Source organism: Marmota flaviventris, chromosome 20 (genome assembly GCF_047511675.1).
Source record: "Marmota flaviventris isolate mMarFla1 chromosome 20, mMarFla1.hap1, whole genome shotgun sequence".
NCBI lineage: Eukaryota > Metazoa > Chordata > Mammalia > Rodentia > Sciuridae > Marmota > Marmota flaviventris.
In genome coordinates, this window is record NC_092517.1 from 13,720,487 (window position 1) to 13,737,355 (window position 16,869).

At 46.1% G+C, this 16,869-nt stretch overlaps 1 protein-coding gene across 1 annotated transcript; it reads left to right on the forward strand.

The window, feature by feature from the left end:
- The first annotated feature begins 3,168 nt into the window (after positions 1-3,168).
- Cav3 (caveolin 3) lies at positions 3,169-16,399 on the forward strand. Its single transcript, XM_027931977.2, has 2 exons — positions 3,169-3,382; positions 15,678-16,399. Exons 1-2 carry the CDS (start codon positions 3,269-3,271, stop codon positions 16,017-16,019), a joined length of 456 nt encoding a protein of 151 aa, XP_027787778.1. The 5' UTR covers positions 3,169-3,268; the 3' UTR covers positions 16,020-16,399.
- Positions 16,400-16,869: the final 470 nt, after the last annotated feature.

Here is a 16,869-nt window from a genome sequence, read left to right on the forward strand (position 1 = left end):
GAGTTCAACTTACATTTGGAGGAGCATGGCCTGCTCACTGGCATGGGGCATGTTTATTGGTCTCCAAATCCCAAACTCTCCCTTCTACCAATCAAGACTTTTGGGACCCTCAGTTTCTTCATCTGTAAAATGGAAAAGCTGGGTCTTTTCCAGGTCTGGCCTGTTGAGATTTTTCTGCTAACTGCAGACCCCATAATCCAATTTGTGAAGTAAATATAAGTCCTTCTCCTGGAACTTAAACGCTTAAGAAAAAAAAAAAAAAAACAAGTTTGTTTTTTCGTTAAATTTTCCTAACCTTACCAGCCTTGGAAGCATCTGCCTGTATGATAATGTTTTTTAAATTAATTTATTCATTTTAATTAGGTATATATGATAGCAGAAAACATCTTGATTCATTGTACACAATTGCAGCACAACTTTTCATTTCTCTGGTTGTACATGTTGTAGCATCGCACTATATGCACAGTCAAATATGTACTTAGGGTAGTGATGTCCATCTCATTCCACCATCTTTTGCATGTGTGATAATCTTGGTGGCTAACGGAAACTCTGGGTGGATAGCTCACCAAGTCTTCAGGCTGCATTGCTGTGACTCTGGACAACTGGTTCACATCATCTTTCCCCTTCCTGTTACTTCTGCTTTTCACACACCACAAATGGATGTCTTCCTGCACATCCATCCCATCTTTAAAAAATTTTCTTTTCTTTCTCTTGCCTGGCAAAATGAAGCAACAATAACAACACAACATGCCTTTAAAGGAAGAATGCAGAGTGCTCCATAAAACCTCAGAAACAAAACAATTTCCAGAAAATCATGTCTGTCTCCTTCTTCTTGTTCCCTTGTTAGAGTCTTCACCCCAGGGTTGATTTGGAGGTTTCATTTCTTGGTATGTCCTTCACATTTTCCCCAAGGTAACATAGGCTTGCTGGTGCCCCACTAGGTTTTCCCAATGTGTATGAGGTGCAGGTTTTACCATCCACGCTTGACTAGTGAGAACATGGAGGCACAGAGAGGGCACAGTTTGATCCAGGTCCCAGAGCAGGTTAGCGACAGTCAGGAAGTCTTAATGGTTCCTGGTTTAAAGCCGTCTCCACAGCATTGTCTCTGGAAACGGGATTGTCACAGAGCATTAGATTTGCTGTACTCTACGAATCAGAGTCCAAACATTTGCCCAAATTTAAGAGGAAGGGATGGCAGCCCTCTTGTGCCTGTGAGGAAGCTCTAAGACAGAAAGATACGGGTATGGATGCCTGATGACATCCTAGAGCCGCCAAAATAGTTTTGAGTGGCTTATGCATATTAAATGAGAGAGAGAAAAAGAAAGGTCCCTGTTTTGTTCAAGCCACTATTATCTTTACAACTATTGACCAAGCCCAACAGCCTCCAACTTTTTGATGAGCCTCCTGCCTCAACCTTTACCCAGCTCCCATTCACCTTCCATCTGGCCACCAATGAGCTTCCTCCTTTACAAGGCTGATAATGACCCTCTGCCACCTTGAAGCCTTCAGTGACTTTCCAACACCTCTAAATATAATCCACACTCATGCGTATTTGTGTGTGAGTGAGAGTTTGTGTGTGTGTCCGCACATGCATGTGTGTGTATGTGTGTTGCCAGGGATTGAACCCAAGAGTGCACTACTATTGAGCTATATCCCCAGCACTTATTACTTTTTATTTTGAGACAGGGTATTGCTAACTTGCAGAGACTGGCTTTGAACTTGAGATCCTCCTGCCTCAGCCTCCCAAGTCACTGGGATCACAGGTATGCACCACCACATCTGGCAAAATCCATACCCTTTAGCATGATGTTTGGGATACTTCACGCCCTGGTCAGAGTCCAGTCATGTCTTCTGTCTCACTTCCACCTCTAAAGCCACCCTACACCCTCACCATCCACTTCACTCCACTTCTGGTATCCACAGTCCTACTACCCGAAGCATTCTGGGTGGTGACCTTCAACTTGCCTTCAACATTGAACTCTAAAGTCACCTCCCACAAGAGGCCTTCCCTGATGCCTCCAGGATGAGCTACTGCCTCCAGCGAAATTCAAAGCCAAGCTCATTATGAAATAGTTGTGAGGGGTAGCACTTGCCCCACTGAAGTACAATCACTTTTCAAACCTGTCTGTCTCCCTTGATTGGCAGCTGCTTGAAGCAAGTCTAGAGCCTAATTCACCTTTTTTATTTGCAGCTTTTAGTCAATCCTGATTGGAGGAGTAGGTGAACAATAAATGGATGAACTGGGCCTTGCCCCTGGAGATTCAGGATTCTTACCCTTCAACTCTCAGAGCCTCAAGAGATGGCTGAGTTAGAAGCAGGCACAGGAAAACGAGCCAGTGTCTACAAGTGATGCACCCCACTGGTGCAGTGGAGTGGCTGGGGCCTATGGCCATCCTAGAAACCGCCACTAGGAGTGGGTCACAGAGCAGCATTAACATGGATTCATGCCTCCTCCTCGCACAGGCTGGCGCATCAAGAAGGCAGTGGAAGGGGAAAGCCCCACCCCATCTCATCACAAGCCCTACCTAATCATGGTCCATCACCTCTCCCTCTAAGGAAAGACCCCAGAAACTGGAAACCATCAGACCTGCTCCAGGGCACCAAGCAGCAGGGCCAGGTGCTAATAATCCCCTGAGAATCCCTAGGAGAGAGCATTTCCAGTTATTGAAACCACTTCTTTACACAAGCCCACCTCCTCCTTTCCTTGAGGGAAGAGTCCTGACGGTTATTATCATATCCCCATTTTACAGGTGGGAATATGGTTGCCCGAGAGGTGAAGCATGTCCAAGGTCACATAGCAGGCAAGAGGCAGAGCTGGGACCAAGCCCACCTCCCTTCCTGGGAAACTGTTTTCCAGGGGAGCCCAAGTGCTGATGGCAGTAGCAAATTCCAGGAGCTCCTGCGAGAGCTAAGCCCACCCCAGCTCAGAGAATGCCAGCTCTGGCAGCTGGCAGGGAATGCCAGGCCATTGGCTCCCTCGCATAAGGCCCAGGGCCCAGGGCCCAGGGGCAGCCCCCTTTAAGAAGCGCTCTCTTTTCCAGAAGAGCTCCAGTCTTAATTTTAGCTTGGAGGCCTGCCACGGGAGGCTTTACCGAGAGGCAGGCTGAAGTTATGTGGGACAGCTGTCAGCCGGCATGCTGGGTGGGGCCTATTTAGCCAGCAGGGGCACAGGCCCTGGGGACCCTGAACTGGTCTCTCTGCTCCAAGTGCTCTCAACGCCACCGGCCACACGGCTCCGATCTCCTCCCGAGGGTCCCCCAGCTTCACCATGATGACCGAAGAGCACACGGACCTCGAAGCCCAGATTATCAAGGACATCCACTGCAAGGAGATCGACCTTGTGAACCGAGACCCCAAAAACATTAATGAGGACATAGTCAAGGTAGGCTGGGCCCTGGGATGGCAGGGAGGGTCTCTGCCACAGGCACCGCCATCTTCTCCCAAAGACTCTTTTGTTACCCTATCTTCTCTACATCTCCCCCCAAACAAACAAACAAAAACAGACTTGTTAAACCCCCCCAATGAACCTTTAGTATAAACCATCACAAAAAATTAGCCACATATCATTAGTAGCATATCAGGCCACCATTGGCAGATCACAAAGAAAATACCTCCTTACTACTCCGAGACTCTCGCCATTCACTCCTGGCCCTTGTCCCGGGAGCAATAGGAATAGGTGGCCAAGTTGGGCTCTTTTCCATGCCAGAAGGCATTTCTGCGGTCTTCACAGTGGGCTCTGGGTTAATCTCCAGGAAGAGCTTCCAACAGGGCTGGCAGCCCCTCGAAGTGACACTCACTCCCCTAGAGCCCTGCCCAGGGTCTGTCCCTCATGGCCTACTAGCCATGCTCAGCTATCACCCCAGCTCTCACCTCACCTCACATTTAGGGAGCACAGCAGGACAGAGGCCTCTCAGAGGGTGCCTGGGTCCCTGAAAAGGAATGCTGAGAGTTGTCCAGCTTTCAGGAAGTGTCCCCTGTCACTGCAGCCTGAAGTCGGGCCTCCTTCCTCACCAGGTGACAGGAGCAGCCTGGCTGCCTCTAAGCCCATGACCTTAACCCAGCCTCCACCTGAAAACCAAAGGGAACTTTTTAAAAGATAGTTCCTCAGAGCAGGATCCCCAGTCACCAACATTGGAGTCGCTGGAGGGGCTATTACAGGGGAAGATGGCTGGGCTCTCTCTGGGCCTACTGAATACATTAGGATCTCAGACTAGCACTGTCCCACCAAAGTAGAGATGTAATGTAACCCATGATACAATGGCCCTATGGACTTCTTTTACATCAACTGTAACATGATCATTTATTATTATCAAATATTATACACTGCATATAATTGTGTGTGCTAAATTTTTTTACATAATAATCACACAATGATTTATTTTACACATCTTGTTTTATAAAGTTAGATTCTTTTTTAGAGTAGTCATAAGTTGACAGAAAAATTGAATGAAAGGTACGGGGATTTCCCATATCCCCACCTGCCCTGGAATTTTTAATTTTCTGGCAGACACATTTACAGAAGAAAAGCCAAACAGGTAAAACTAATTTGAACGATATTTTTTTTTTATGTAACCCTATCTGTCCAAAATAGTATCATTTCAACATATAGCTGACCTAAAACAATTATTAAGGAACTATTTTGTATGGTATTTCTTCACATTCTAAATCCAGTGTGTATCTTGTTGATGACATCTCAAAGCGGACACTAAATTTTAATCAGAAATAGATATTCTGTATTTGGAGTTCAAAGACTTGCAATTGAAAATTGATTCACATGCCCAAATTGTTCCAAACATTCTTAAAATTGTTCCCATAATGGAATGGAGGCCCAGATATCAATTAAAATTAAAGAATTTAGAATTTTAGCCCAACATAAGTGCCTAAAGCTGGGGCTACTGGATTCTACGGTTTGGCTAAGAGCTGGTTGTAAGGCACAGCCCTGGGCTGTCATCCTTTACTGGGGCACCTCCCTCATTGGATCAGGCTCTAATCTCTCCAAGTGGCTTTCCAAACCCAACACAATCTGGCCCCAACCTGTTTCTTTGGCTTCCAGCTGCCAGTCCACCCACCAGAACACACCCTTTTGACCTGGGCAGAAGGGCCCACTTGCTCTCCTCTGAGTGGTGAAGGCCGGGCTCAGTCTTCAAAGTCCAACTCAAATGTCATTTCCTTCAGGAATCCTCCCCCTACTCCTCCAAGCAATCAGATGCTCCCTCTTTGGTGTCCCCCCTTCACTTGGGGCACTCTTCCATGACCTCACAAGAATGTGAAAAGCCACATTGGGGAAAAGGAGGAAGCAAATTTCTCTAACTATGAAGCACTATAGAAGTGTAAAATATTGTTAGTTGTGGTTTATGCAATGTGGTCTAGCAGGAATAGTTTAAGACTTAACTTTAATAGACCTGAGTTCAAATCTTTTATCTAAAACAACAATAGATATGTCACCTTGGTGTTCTGAGCCTTTGTTTCCCTCTGTTAAATGGTGATCATATCATTTACCTCCCCCAGGTGAAAGTACAATAGAAATATCACATGTGGGTTAAAAGAGACAAGGGGTTTGGAAGTTTATAACAGTCCCCAGCACACAGCAAGGGAGGGACAAATGTGAGCTGAATAGGGCCTCAAGGTACTTGCAGGTCCTGAGGGCAAGAGAACAGCCACAGGCCACTGGGAAATGGAGATAAGGATTCCACAGGAGAATGTGGTTTCTGAGGAAGACCACAATGAGTCCAAAGTGTAGAAGGAACTTCTGGGTCCTACTGAGCTGAGCATGAATGTGGGCCCAGATTGTGATCCAAAGGGAGAAGTGGGGATGGCAGCACAAATGTCTAGCTTTATGCAGCCTCTCTAGAGCTATATGGTATCCTCTTCTGATGGCCCCATGCCCCCAGGAAAATAGTTCCCAAAGGCTAAACAAAAGGCCCTGCAAATAATTATGTTGAGAGGAGATTGCTGTTTGTTATTATTTGAACATTCTCTGGTTTCTAAAGCTATCTGACTTTCTCTTGTTTTTAATGAGGAAGAAATCAAATGTTAAAAATACAGGAAAAAATAATCATAAAATAGAGTCAGATAAATACCACAGACAGGTTCAGGGAGACTTCAGGTTTGTTATGGTCTGTTAAAGAAGAAAGATAAAGGAAGAAAGGAGAGAGGAGCCTGTGGCTAGGAGGGGTGCAGAGCAGCCTGTCTGAACAGAGTGACCTCCAGACTGCCTGGGTGCCTGTCCTCTCATGGGAAAAGACAGGCACAGGGATGGGAGGAAGGGTAAGTGAGGGAGTGGGCGGAGAAGAGGAACATGTTGTCCCCTCTACTCACCAGCTGCTGGAGGAAGAGCAGGAGATAGACCCACTGTGTTCATGGATTTGAGCTGCTACACAGGGGAAATACTCCCTTTTGGTGATACCCTTGAATCCAGACTGGAAAATGAGTACCAGAGAGCCCTGAACACCCAGCAGAATTATACTGTGATCTCCAAGCCTTGGGGCGGGGCCCAGGGCAGAGCTGAAGGTCATGTGAGGCTAGTGCTGAGGAAGTGGGGAGAGCCTACCCCCATTCCCTTTCCCACCCACCATTATCGCCAACATCAACTCCTTGCTTCATTACTGAGTGCCTGCTACATGTTAAGCACTGTGCTATCTCAGAGCAGATGCTGTGAGTTGTGTGCAAGCCCCATGTAGGCTCTAGGGGACATACATGCATGTCCATAACCCTCCTGAATTATTTTTGAGAGGGCTCACTGCTGGCTCCACAGCCTCCCCCCTCTCCCTAACTCACATTTTAGCACCGGGACCCTAAAGAAGCCAGGCGTGCCCCCTAAGTGCCATGCAACGCCTGCAGCTTCCAGATTCCACTCCTCTTTCCCCAGGTGCTCCAAGGCAACCCCTCAGAAAGGACAGGAGACAGGCCTGATCCCAGCCTTTCCCATGATACTAGTTCCTACCCCATATCTAATCACAATCAATCATAACACCTTCCCTCTTCAAACAACACCCTTCTGCCTATCAGCTCAAACTAAGACACAGCCAGAGGAAGCATCAGCATTTAGCACCTTCCCCAGTTCTGCACACTCCTGCTCCTATTTTGGGTGGATCCAGGACACCTGCCACTCAAAGGAGGAACTAAACTTAATACCTCCCCTTGAAAAGAATTCAATCCAATAAGGAAGCAATGACTAGAAAAATGAGACTATACAGGGGAAGGTGCTAAACGCTATAAGTTAATGCCAGATGAAGGGTGGGGGGAGTTAGGAGAGGAACAGATTACAGATTACTTACATATAGTAAAATGGGCAGCCAGCCTCATGGGGATATAGTATGCAAGGTACATTTTTTTTAAATGAGAAAGATAGAAAATGTGGGAAGGGGGACAGGCTTTCAAGAATAGCAAAGAGAATGAGCAAAGGTGTGGAGGATTTTTCACAACATTGGGAAGAATGTACGGTGCAGAGTTGGTGAAGTGAAGGTCAGGTATTACCATTCCTCCTTCTTCTGTGCATGGCAGACATTATTAATGAGTCCCAGCAGGAAGCCAGGCCTCATTAGATAGTCAAGAGTTATAGCACAACAGATTAAATTTCTTTACTAGTCTGACTGCAGAATAACAAAATGCTGAATGAAAATAGGACAGAGCATCCAAAAGGGAATTTCTTGGGGTAGAAAGCAGGAAGGGCAGATCGAGGCTAGATTGGCAGTTCCTTTCTTCTGGGATGTCTTGTCCTCTGTCAATGACCTTTAAGAAGAGCTATGTTGAACTAACACCAAGATTTTCTGACTTAGCGTTAGGGGGATTCCTGAGAGTCAACTGGTCTACAATTTTCAAAATGTGGCCCACTTTCTTAGGGAGGACACAAATCCCTCAACCCCATCACTAGAAGTTCTTATTCAGCAGAGCTGGTAAATGTTTTGCATTTTTATGTTCAAGTGTCAGCAAATACATCCACCTCAGCCTATAGAAGACAGTTTTGGAGTCCAGAGATATCATCTCTTTTACCTAAAGACACACTGAATCGGTTTTCAATTACTGTGTGAAAAATCACCCCAACTATTTTTACGGTCACTCACAATTCTGCAGGTTGACAGGGCTCAGCTAGGTGGTTCTGCTGGATTAGAGGGGCCCTCTCATGCAGCTTCAGTCAGATAACACTGAGGCTAAAATCACCTGGGAGCTCCAAGATGGTTCACTCATATTCCAGGGCATTGTCAAACAGAGCTCTAAGGTGGGATCAGTCAGGATGCTGGAATGGTTGAGCGTCTCTTTGTGGTAGTTTGAAATCTCTCCCTGCATATGGCCTCTCCATCAGTCTCTAGAGGAGGGAATGGCAGTGGGCTTCTACAGCAGAGTTCAACAGTTGACTTCTAACACCACCAGTCTCTAACAGCAGGGTATAAAACATGGTGGCTATGGGCTCCCAAAAGCAGAAGCTGCCAGGCCTTCTGAAAGCTTAGTTCTGGAACTGGCACAGCATTCCTTCTGCCACATTCTGGTGGTTACAGGCAATCACACAACAAGTGTAGACGCAAGATGAGATGAGAGTACCCACGGGCATAACCACTGAGAGGCATGACTCATCAGGGGTCATCTCTGGAGACTAGCTAGTCACACACTAAATGGTACACACAGCCTAGAACTCATCCAGGGCCTTTCATTTGTCCCCTATTTCAGCTTTCACCAAAGGCACAGGCTGAGAGGGCAGGAGAGAGAAAGGGAAGAGCCCAGAAGGAAGACAAGTACCAGGCCTCCCTGGGATACTGTTGAGGTCCTTCTGGCAGGTTCCTTTCCTCTCTTCTTGCATCTCCTTTACGTGAACCCATGAACCCCAGTCCCTTTATGCTCCAACCCAGGTGCTCCTAGTACCCCACTAGGATGCTCTTTATCACAAGCTCCAGATGATGCCTGGTTACCTCCTATGCTGTGTTCTGTGTCTCATCCTCCTGGAGGTCCTGAATCCTGTGGTGATCCTGGGCTAGGTCACAGCAAAGGAGACTCGGGCCCATTCTTTGTTGTCAGACTGATTTGGGCATCACTCTGCTTGGCCCTTATATGAAATAACAGATACATGGCCAGAACTGACATCTATGAGGGTCAAATGCATTGTGGGTGTCCCTATGGTCACCCCAGATTGTACAGAATTCCATTATTATGATATCTAACAAAAGTAGCAAAGCTTTACCATTTTGAAGCTGTTTTGCAGCTATTACCTCAGTTTAGCTTCTAATTTTATCAGCCAGTGCTTCTCAAATACCTGGGTAAAGGGCTGCTTTTATTATGACTGTTCTGATCTGTTGTACAACAATACTTTTGTAAAATGCCATAAAAATTAATTACTCAGGAAATGAAATGAAAAATAGGCATACAAATACAAGCTCCAATTCTTTCTTATTATTGGACTTAACAGACATAAAATTACTGTATCAAATTTTTTTAAATATTTCTAAGTGCTTTTTTTTCAATTTCTACTGACCTTGCTGGGGTAGGATGGAGGAGACACTAACTTCCTTTAAGTTGCAAAGTAGCAAGTAAGAAAAATGGAATCCAGAAAATTAGACCGACTTGCTTGATTCTTCTGGTTCCAGAGCTAGTCTTATCCACTACGGATCTTGTCTCAGTCCTCTCTGTGTAAAGTTAAACAAACAAATAAAACCAAAAACAAAGAGAGAAAAAAATACCCTAAGGACCAGAGAGGGAAAGCACCATGCCCCAAATCACACAATTACTCAGTGGTCAGTAGAGAATGGAACCATAGAGCTATTTACCTCCATTTTGAGATATTTTATCTGAACAGTCCAGGGCCCTGGATGCCCAAGGCCTGAGTCATGCAGGACTCTGGGGAGGTATTTTTGACAGGAGTGACTGCTGGCCTCCCTGGAATTCTAGGCAACTCCACGGCCTGTATTCCCCCACCCTCTCAAAGTCTGTGGGGGCCTTGCGGGCTCATTCCTATTAATCAACTAGCTTTCTTGCGGTTCCAAAAAATAAATATGCCAGAGAAAGGGACACCAACTGAATGAGCAACCATTGGTCTCCCCCTTTTACTCTTCACCCTCTCTCCAGCAGAACAAATAGCCCCAAGGCTCAGCCAGTGAATTGAGTCCCCCATTTCCCACCCTCCCAGCAAAATCCTCTCCACCTCCTGAAAGGAATCAAGAAACAAAGTCACTGTGTGCTCCTGATACGCTGGCATCACTGCCTAGAGCTGCTTGAGCAGAGTCTTAGAATCATCTGTCTCCCCAAACTAGCACATTGTGGCAAAGTTCTTTCAATGCTCAAATCTGAGTTAGGGGAACAGTGACCTGCTCTCAGCAAAGCACAGCCCTCTAATAGCATACTTTCTGATTCACGGAAAACAGGGCTGTTATCTCGTGCACAGCACTCAAAGGCAATCCCTAGAAATAAGTCAAATGTCAGCACCACTGTCTTCGGCAAAGAGATGACAATCAAAAGACACAACAGAGAGGTCCTTCAGAGTGGAATTATGACTACAAACAGAAAATGAGAGCAAGGAGGATTCCATCCATCTTACCATCTCAGAGTGAGCCCACACATAAACATTTATGACTTGGTAGGCTGCTGAAGAACAGTCATTTGTGATCTGGGATGTCAACAGAATTGTTGAGATATATTTTCATAGAAACTCCAGAGGATTCGAACAAATAATTACCATCAGTGTGTACTTATCATATGCCATATATTATGCTAAGCACTGCCCAAGAGGTGGTATGAGGAAACAAAGTGGATACTCCATAAATACTTGTTTGAATACATGGGTGGATGGATGGATGGATGGATGGATGGTTGGTTGGTTAAGAGGAAAGAAAGACTGATGGGCAAGTGGATAAATGGATAAGTGAATGGGTAGGTAGAAGTATGGATGGATGGAGGAAGATGGGTAGGCTGATAGATGGACACATGAAAAGGTGGATAGATGGTTAGATGAAAAGATAAGTAATAGATGAATGAATAGATGAATAGATGGTAGAGTATAGATAAATGGATGAATAGATGAAAGAAAAATTATCTCTATTCTTCACAATAAGAAAAAAATGGCAGCTCCATTTTATAGATGAGGAGATGAAGCTCGAAGAAATTAAGTGACCCTTCAAAGTCACTCATCTGGTCAGCATCTGCTCTGGATGCAAACCCACCTTTGTAGTCCAGCTTCCTATTGAGGAAAGCACTCTAAGATGATCTCCAACAACAGTTGTATTCATCAGCTTTCTGTTACTAGAATAAATACCTGAAACAACCAACTTACGAAGAGCAAAGGCTCATTGTGGCTCACAGTTATGCAGGTTCCAGTACATGATTGGTTGGCCCTACTGCTTCGGGCCAAGGGATTTATGACAAGGTAGTAAGTCATAGGGGAAGTGCACTATGAGCGAGCCATTTACTTCATGGCAGAGGAGTACAGGAGAGACAGAGGAAGGGGAAGGGCCCCATTAATTTTTTCAAGGACATATCCCCAATGACCTAAAGACCCCCTACAAGGTCACACCTCTTAAAAGCTCCACTACCTCAAAATAGCACCACCCTGGAGACTATACCTTTAATACATGGGCCTTTGGGGACATTTAAGATTCAAACTATAATGACAGCTAGCAGTTCCTAATCAGGTATTCTGTGCCAGTGTTTTGAGTATTTGCCTTAATTTATTTAATTAAATTCTTGCCTTAATTTATTTAATCCTCTGACAACTACTGTAAGACAAAGCTGGGAAAACAAGGCATAGAAAAGCTCAATGACTTGCTCAAGGTCAAATCCAGTCTGTCTGCCTGCCCAGGCCAAACTTCAGAGGGTACAGTCACCCTCCCTGATAAGCACAGCACAGACAGAATCTACTTTGGGGTTGACCTTAGCTGAGATAGTGGATTAGAGTCAGGATGTCTAAATTCAATCTGGTCCTGTGATGCTGGACAGGCCCCCCTTCTGGGCCTGACTGCCCACCTGAAGTCAAAGAGGCAGGTCTGGGTAATCTGTGAATAGGGAGGTTCTGTTCTAAGGACACTCACTAGAAGACTGGACGGGCCACCAGGTGCTGAGCAGAGGAAGACAGGAAGGAGCAGTAACTGATGGGATGAGGCAGAGATGCAAGGCTCTATCCGAATGCCTATCTCTGCTGGAAGGTTTCTGAGGCCACACAGCATCTCTAGAAGCCAGTCCAAAAGGTATCAGGCACAAGACAGGCATCGGCCAATATGGGGGTAGGGCAGGTTGCTGAGATCAGAGCTTCTCAGTTGGCAGGATCCAAGCCCTGAGCATTTGACTTAACAGACCCATACATAAGCAGGCAGATTATATGCCCAGTCAAGTTTGGAAGGGACTCCCGGGGTACTCTCCCCACCTTCTCCAGTTTAAAAACTCCCTCAAGAAATAGCAAGTCTAGATTTTTGTCCCATATAAACCAGATGTAGAAGATTCCAGCCCTGCACTGGGGTTATCACTCAGTGATAAAGCACTTCCCTCATATGTACAAGGCCCTGGGTGCTATCCCCAGCCCTGCAAAATAGATAAAAAGTGATGCCATCTCTTTCCATCCAGTCTCCAAAGCCATGAGATGTTCCCAACCAACTTGGGCCCTCTTATCCAAATATCTAGCATATGTCTTTTCCATCTCTGCTCCAAGACCCACGGTTTTCCCAGGTTTTCATCCATCCACCACAACCTGGAAGTCCTCTAGGAAGAAGTTACATACTTCTAAGAAGTTTAGGCCCATATTCTTCTCTTCTCCCATCCATAGGGTCATCTAAGAGGTTAAGCCATCTCCATCAAAACAACCAGGGGCTAAGATTATACAGGGAGGGAATCCTGTGGCCCTGCTGACTCTTCATCCTGCAGCCTAGAATCTCACCATGCAAACTTTGCTGCCCATTAATCTACTACCCTGAGTAGGACCTCATCCTAAGCTGTCCCCATCCAGGATATATAGGAGGGTCCATGGATCTGAGATCTGGTGCAAGAGCTCAAAACTGAAAACCATATGAGAAAAAGGGATCCAAGATTCCTTGAGCATCATGGTTCTATGCACTCCCTTTCCCAAAAAGCATTATTCTAAAAAGAAATGCACCAAAGCAATACTTTTAGTATTAGACAGATACAAATCAGAGACGATTTTTTCGTTGTTCATTTTTTTTCTATTCTCTTCATTTTCTGTGATATGGCTCTGTATTTTATAATGAAAAGTAATTGTAATAATAACTGCCCATTGGGGAAGGAATCATCTCCCCACAGCCACAGTGGGAAAGGAAAGCCCTGGAAGACTGAAATCAGATTTCTGGTCTCAGCTGCCCACGTAGGCCTCTCCCATTAGTCTAATTAGTCTGTGATTTTATTTAACCCACTTTTATTAGACAGGAAATATCTCAGACAGGTCTAAGACTGCATTAGTCAGCTTTTTGTCACTGTGACAAATACCTAAAATAATCAACTTAAATGAAGGAAAGGTTCGTTTTGACTCATGGTTTCAGTCCACAGCCTCTTGGCCTATGGCTTTGGGCCTATGGTAACACAGTACATCATGGCAAGAGCACATCACCAAGGAGGCCTGTTCACCTCATGGAAGCAAAGAGACAGAGGAAAAGGAGGGGCTGGTATTCCAATATCCCTTTCAAGGGTACCCCCACCCAATGACCTAACTTCCTCCCACTGGGCCCCACCTCCTGAAGCTTCTGCCACCTCTCAGGAGTGCCAACCTGGAGACCAAGCCTTCAACATGAGGGTCTTTGGGGGAAACTTAAGATCCAAATGATATAACGGGCATTTCTATATTTTCTCACAACAGCAAACAGCTCTTCAGCCTTCCAGGTGGTAAGATGTCCTGGTCATACCACTGGGTCCACCCGTCATCAAGCCCTAGTGTACATTCAGTGCTTTTCAATCGTCTCATGAATTTAACAGTCTTCCATCCTTTCATCCTGGAGAATACACTGAAATGTGGGTCGTTACCTCTACTTTACAGAGAAGGCAGAGAGGATGTAGTGATGATAAACAACATCACCTAAGAGTGAGCAGCTAGGATGATGTTTAATGCACAGGAGGAACCCCATAAAGGTTAGGTAAATGGCTTGGCTGAAAGTTACCTTTCTTTTATATCCATTGATTTTTTTTTTATTTCCCACATTAGGCCTCAGTCACCTCCTCCATGGGTTGTATGAACTGAAGTAAGTCCCCACATTCCTGGGGAACAGGGAGGAAGGCCTATAGTAACTGCAAAGCTAGGACAAGGAAAATGAATTCAGCCTCCTCCACGAGGCTCTTCAGGCAAGGTTAGCCACACTCAGTTTCAGACACCTTTATAGCCAGTGAAGCTTGCTCCAGAAATGGACCTCACTTTGCCACAGGTCAGAGTAGCTCCTTTCTGAACCTATGCACCTTTCTCTAACTCACTACCACTACCTTACACCAGGGACCACCATGTCCTAATTGGCCCTGCACCATCCTCACTCCCAGCCTTACCAATTGCCGCAACAGCAGCAGCCAGAATGAGCTGTTGAAATCCAGATCCTACCAAGCCACCCCAGACTAAAGCTCTCAAAGGGCCACAGAACTGAGAGAGCCCAGCTTCACTCTCCAATCTCCTTTCTGGTGGTGCACTTGTCCTTCCAGAAGTACCTGCATCTCCTGAGAGCCCACACTCTCTATCCCAATAGCTCCTAGCAGTTTCTTCTCCTTCAGACACAAATACTATTTTCCAGGGCATAACTCCCTCTCTACCTGATCATCTTCAGATATCAGCTTCAGCTAGATGTCTCTTCCTCTATGAATTTTCTTTAACCCCTGCTCTGAGTTAAATGCCCTGCTTGGGGGTACATTTCCCCTATTCTCCCCTTAGCCTGGCACTTATAACTGCCTACTATAAGCCCCATGAGGGTAGGAACCTGTGCTTGTTCACCATTCTATCTACAGGTGCTCAGCACATCCTTGCAGGATTAATATTATTGTTCAACTCCCTTAGGATCTTAAAATAATAGAATTTGGGAGCTTCATAGTGAGCTTTCTCTCCCTGTAACAAACACCTGAGAAAATCAATTTATAAAGAAAGAAGATTTACTTTGGCTCACAGTTTTGGAGATTCCAGTTCATGCTTGATTGGCCCCATTATTTTTGGTGCTGTTACAAGGCAGCACATCATGACAGGAGTGGAGCAGAAGTGCTCACCTCAGGGCCATGAGTAAAAAGAGAGAAGGCAGGGCCAGGGTCTCACAGTCCCACTCAAGGGCACACCCCCAATGACCTAAAGACCTGTTACTAGGCTCCACCTCTTAAAGGTTCCAACACCTCCCAGCAGCATCATTCTGGGGACTAAACCTTTAATACATGGGCCTTTGGGGACAGTCCAGACCCAAACTATAGCAGGACTCATGGCTCTAGCACTGCCTCAAACTTACTGTTGGCTTTGAGCAAGTCACTGGACTTTCCAGGGCCTGCTTATCTATCCATAAAATGAGGAGGTTAGACAAGCTCTTCATTGTACCTCACTATTGCAGCAGGGGGTGACTCCAGCACAGGTGGGGACTAGCAGCACAGATATCAGGAAAATTTGTTAGAAGTGCAGAGCCTTGGGCCCAGCCAGACCTGCAGTCAGAATCTTCTGAGGATGGGGTTTAACTGAGCCACACTCATGAAAGCTTGAGAAGTGGGTGGATGCAATGCATTGAGGATCTCCCATCCCGTCCCTGCAGGTGGATTTTGAAGATGTGATTGCAGAACCCGTGGGCACCTACAGCTTCGATGGCGTGTGGAAGGTGAGCTACACCACCTTCACTGTCTCTAAGTACTGGTGTTACCGCCTGCTGTCCACGCTGCTCGGCGTCCCACTGGCCCTGCTCTGGGGCTTCCTGTTCGCCTGCATCTCCTTCTGCCACATCTGGGCGGTGGTGCCATGCATTAAGAGCTACCTGATTGAGATCCAGTGCATCAGCCACATCTACTCTCTCTGTATTCGTACCTTCTGCAACCCAGTCTTCGCTGCCCTGGGCCAGATCTGCAGCAACATCAAGGTGGTGCTGCGGAAGGAAATCTAAAGCCAAATGGGGCAACAGGGCTGGTGGGGCAGGGAGAGTCAGGCCAGGCTGGCTCCCCAGGTGCTGCTCCATGGGAGGTGCTGGAGAGCTCTTTTTCTTTAGGGACTGCTCAATTCCCCCCCAAGATGGAAGCACACAGTATAGGGAAGCCAGAAAGAAAAGAGCCCAGCTACAAAAACACTGTGGCTCTTCACTCTGCCCCAGCCCTGCCAAGATGCCCCCATGATTGGGGCTGGGGGAAGATGGTTTTCTAAGAGGCAGCTACTGCAAGTCTTTGCATTCACTTGTACTGTAACAGCGTGAACCAGAATCAGTTCCCACTCAGGGTCAACCTGTCCACACCAGAGAAAGAGACCAGTGACTGTCGGTGTGGGGAGGGTGGCTCCAATAAAGGGTTTCAGCTGCACTGAGGGAATGCTGTGCTTTGTTTGTGTCCATAAGGTTGGTATGTGTCCTGACCAGTCCTGGAAGTACATTTCACTCCCTGAGAAGCAGAAGTGTGGAAAGTTGGTGGGACCAGAATCAAGTAGTTTTTCTTGGGATTCTACTTGCTTACTGGATAACTGTTCTGCCATGTTCATTGGGAGATTACTTACAAATGACTTCAATTGTCCCTGAATCAGATAATGATACCAATAGAGGAAAATGGTCCATGAGCTGGCAGGATGGATATACTTTAGGACAGATATACCTCAGGGCAGGGCTCAGCCTCAAATCTTTCTGAACTGCTGAGTCTTTGGCTCACCAGAGACTAAGCCCTGGCATATCTGGCCTTCCCACTTGGTATGTGCACTTCTTCATCCCTAAGAGATGTGAAATCCCATGTGTGTCTGTGTGGACTCATCATGGG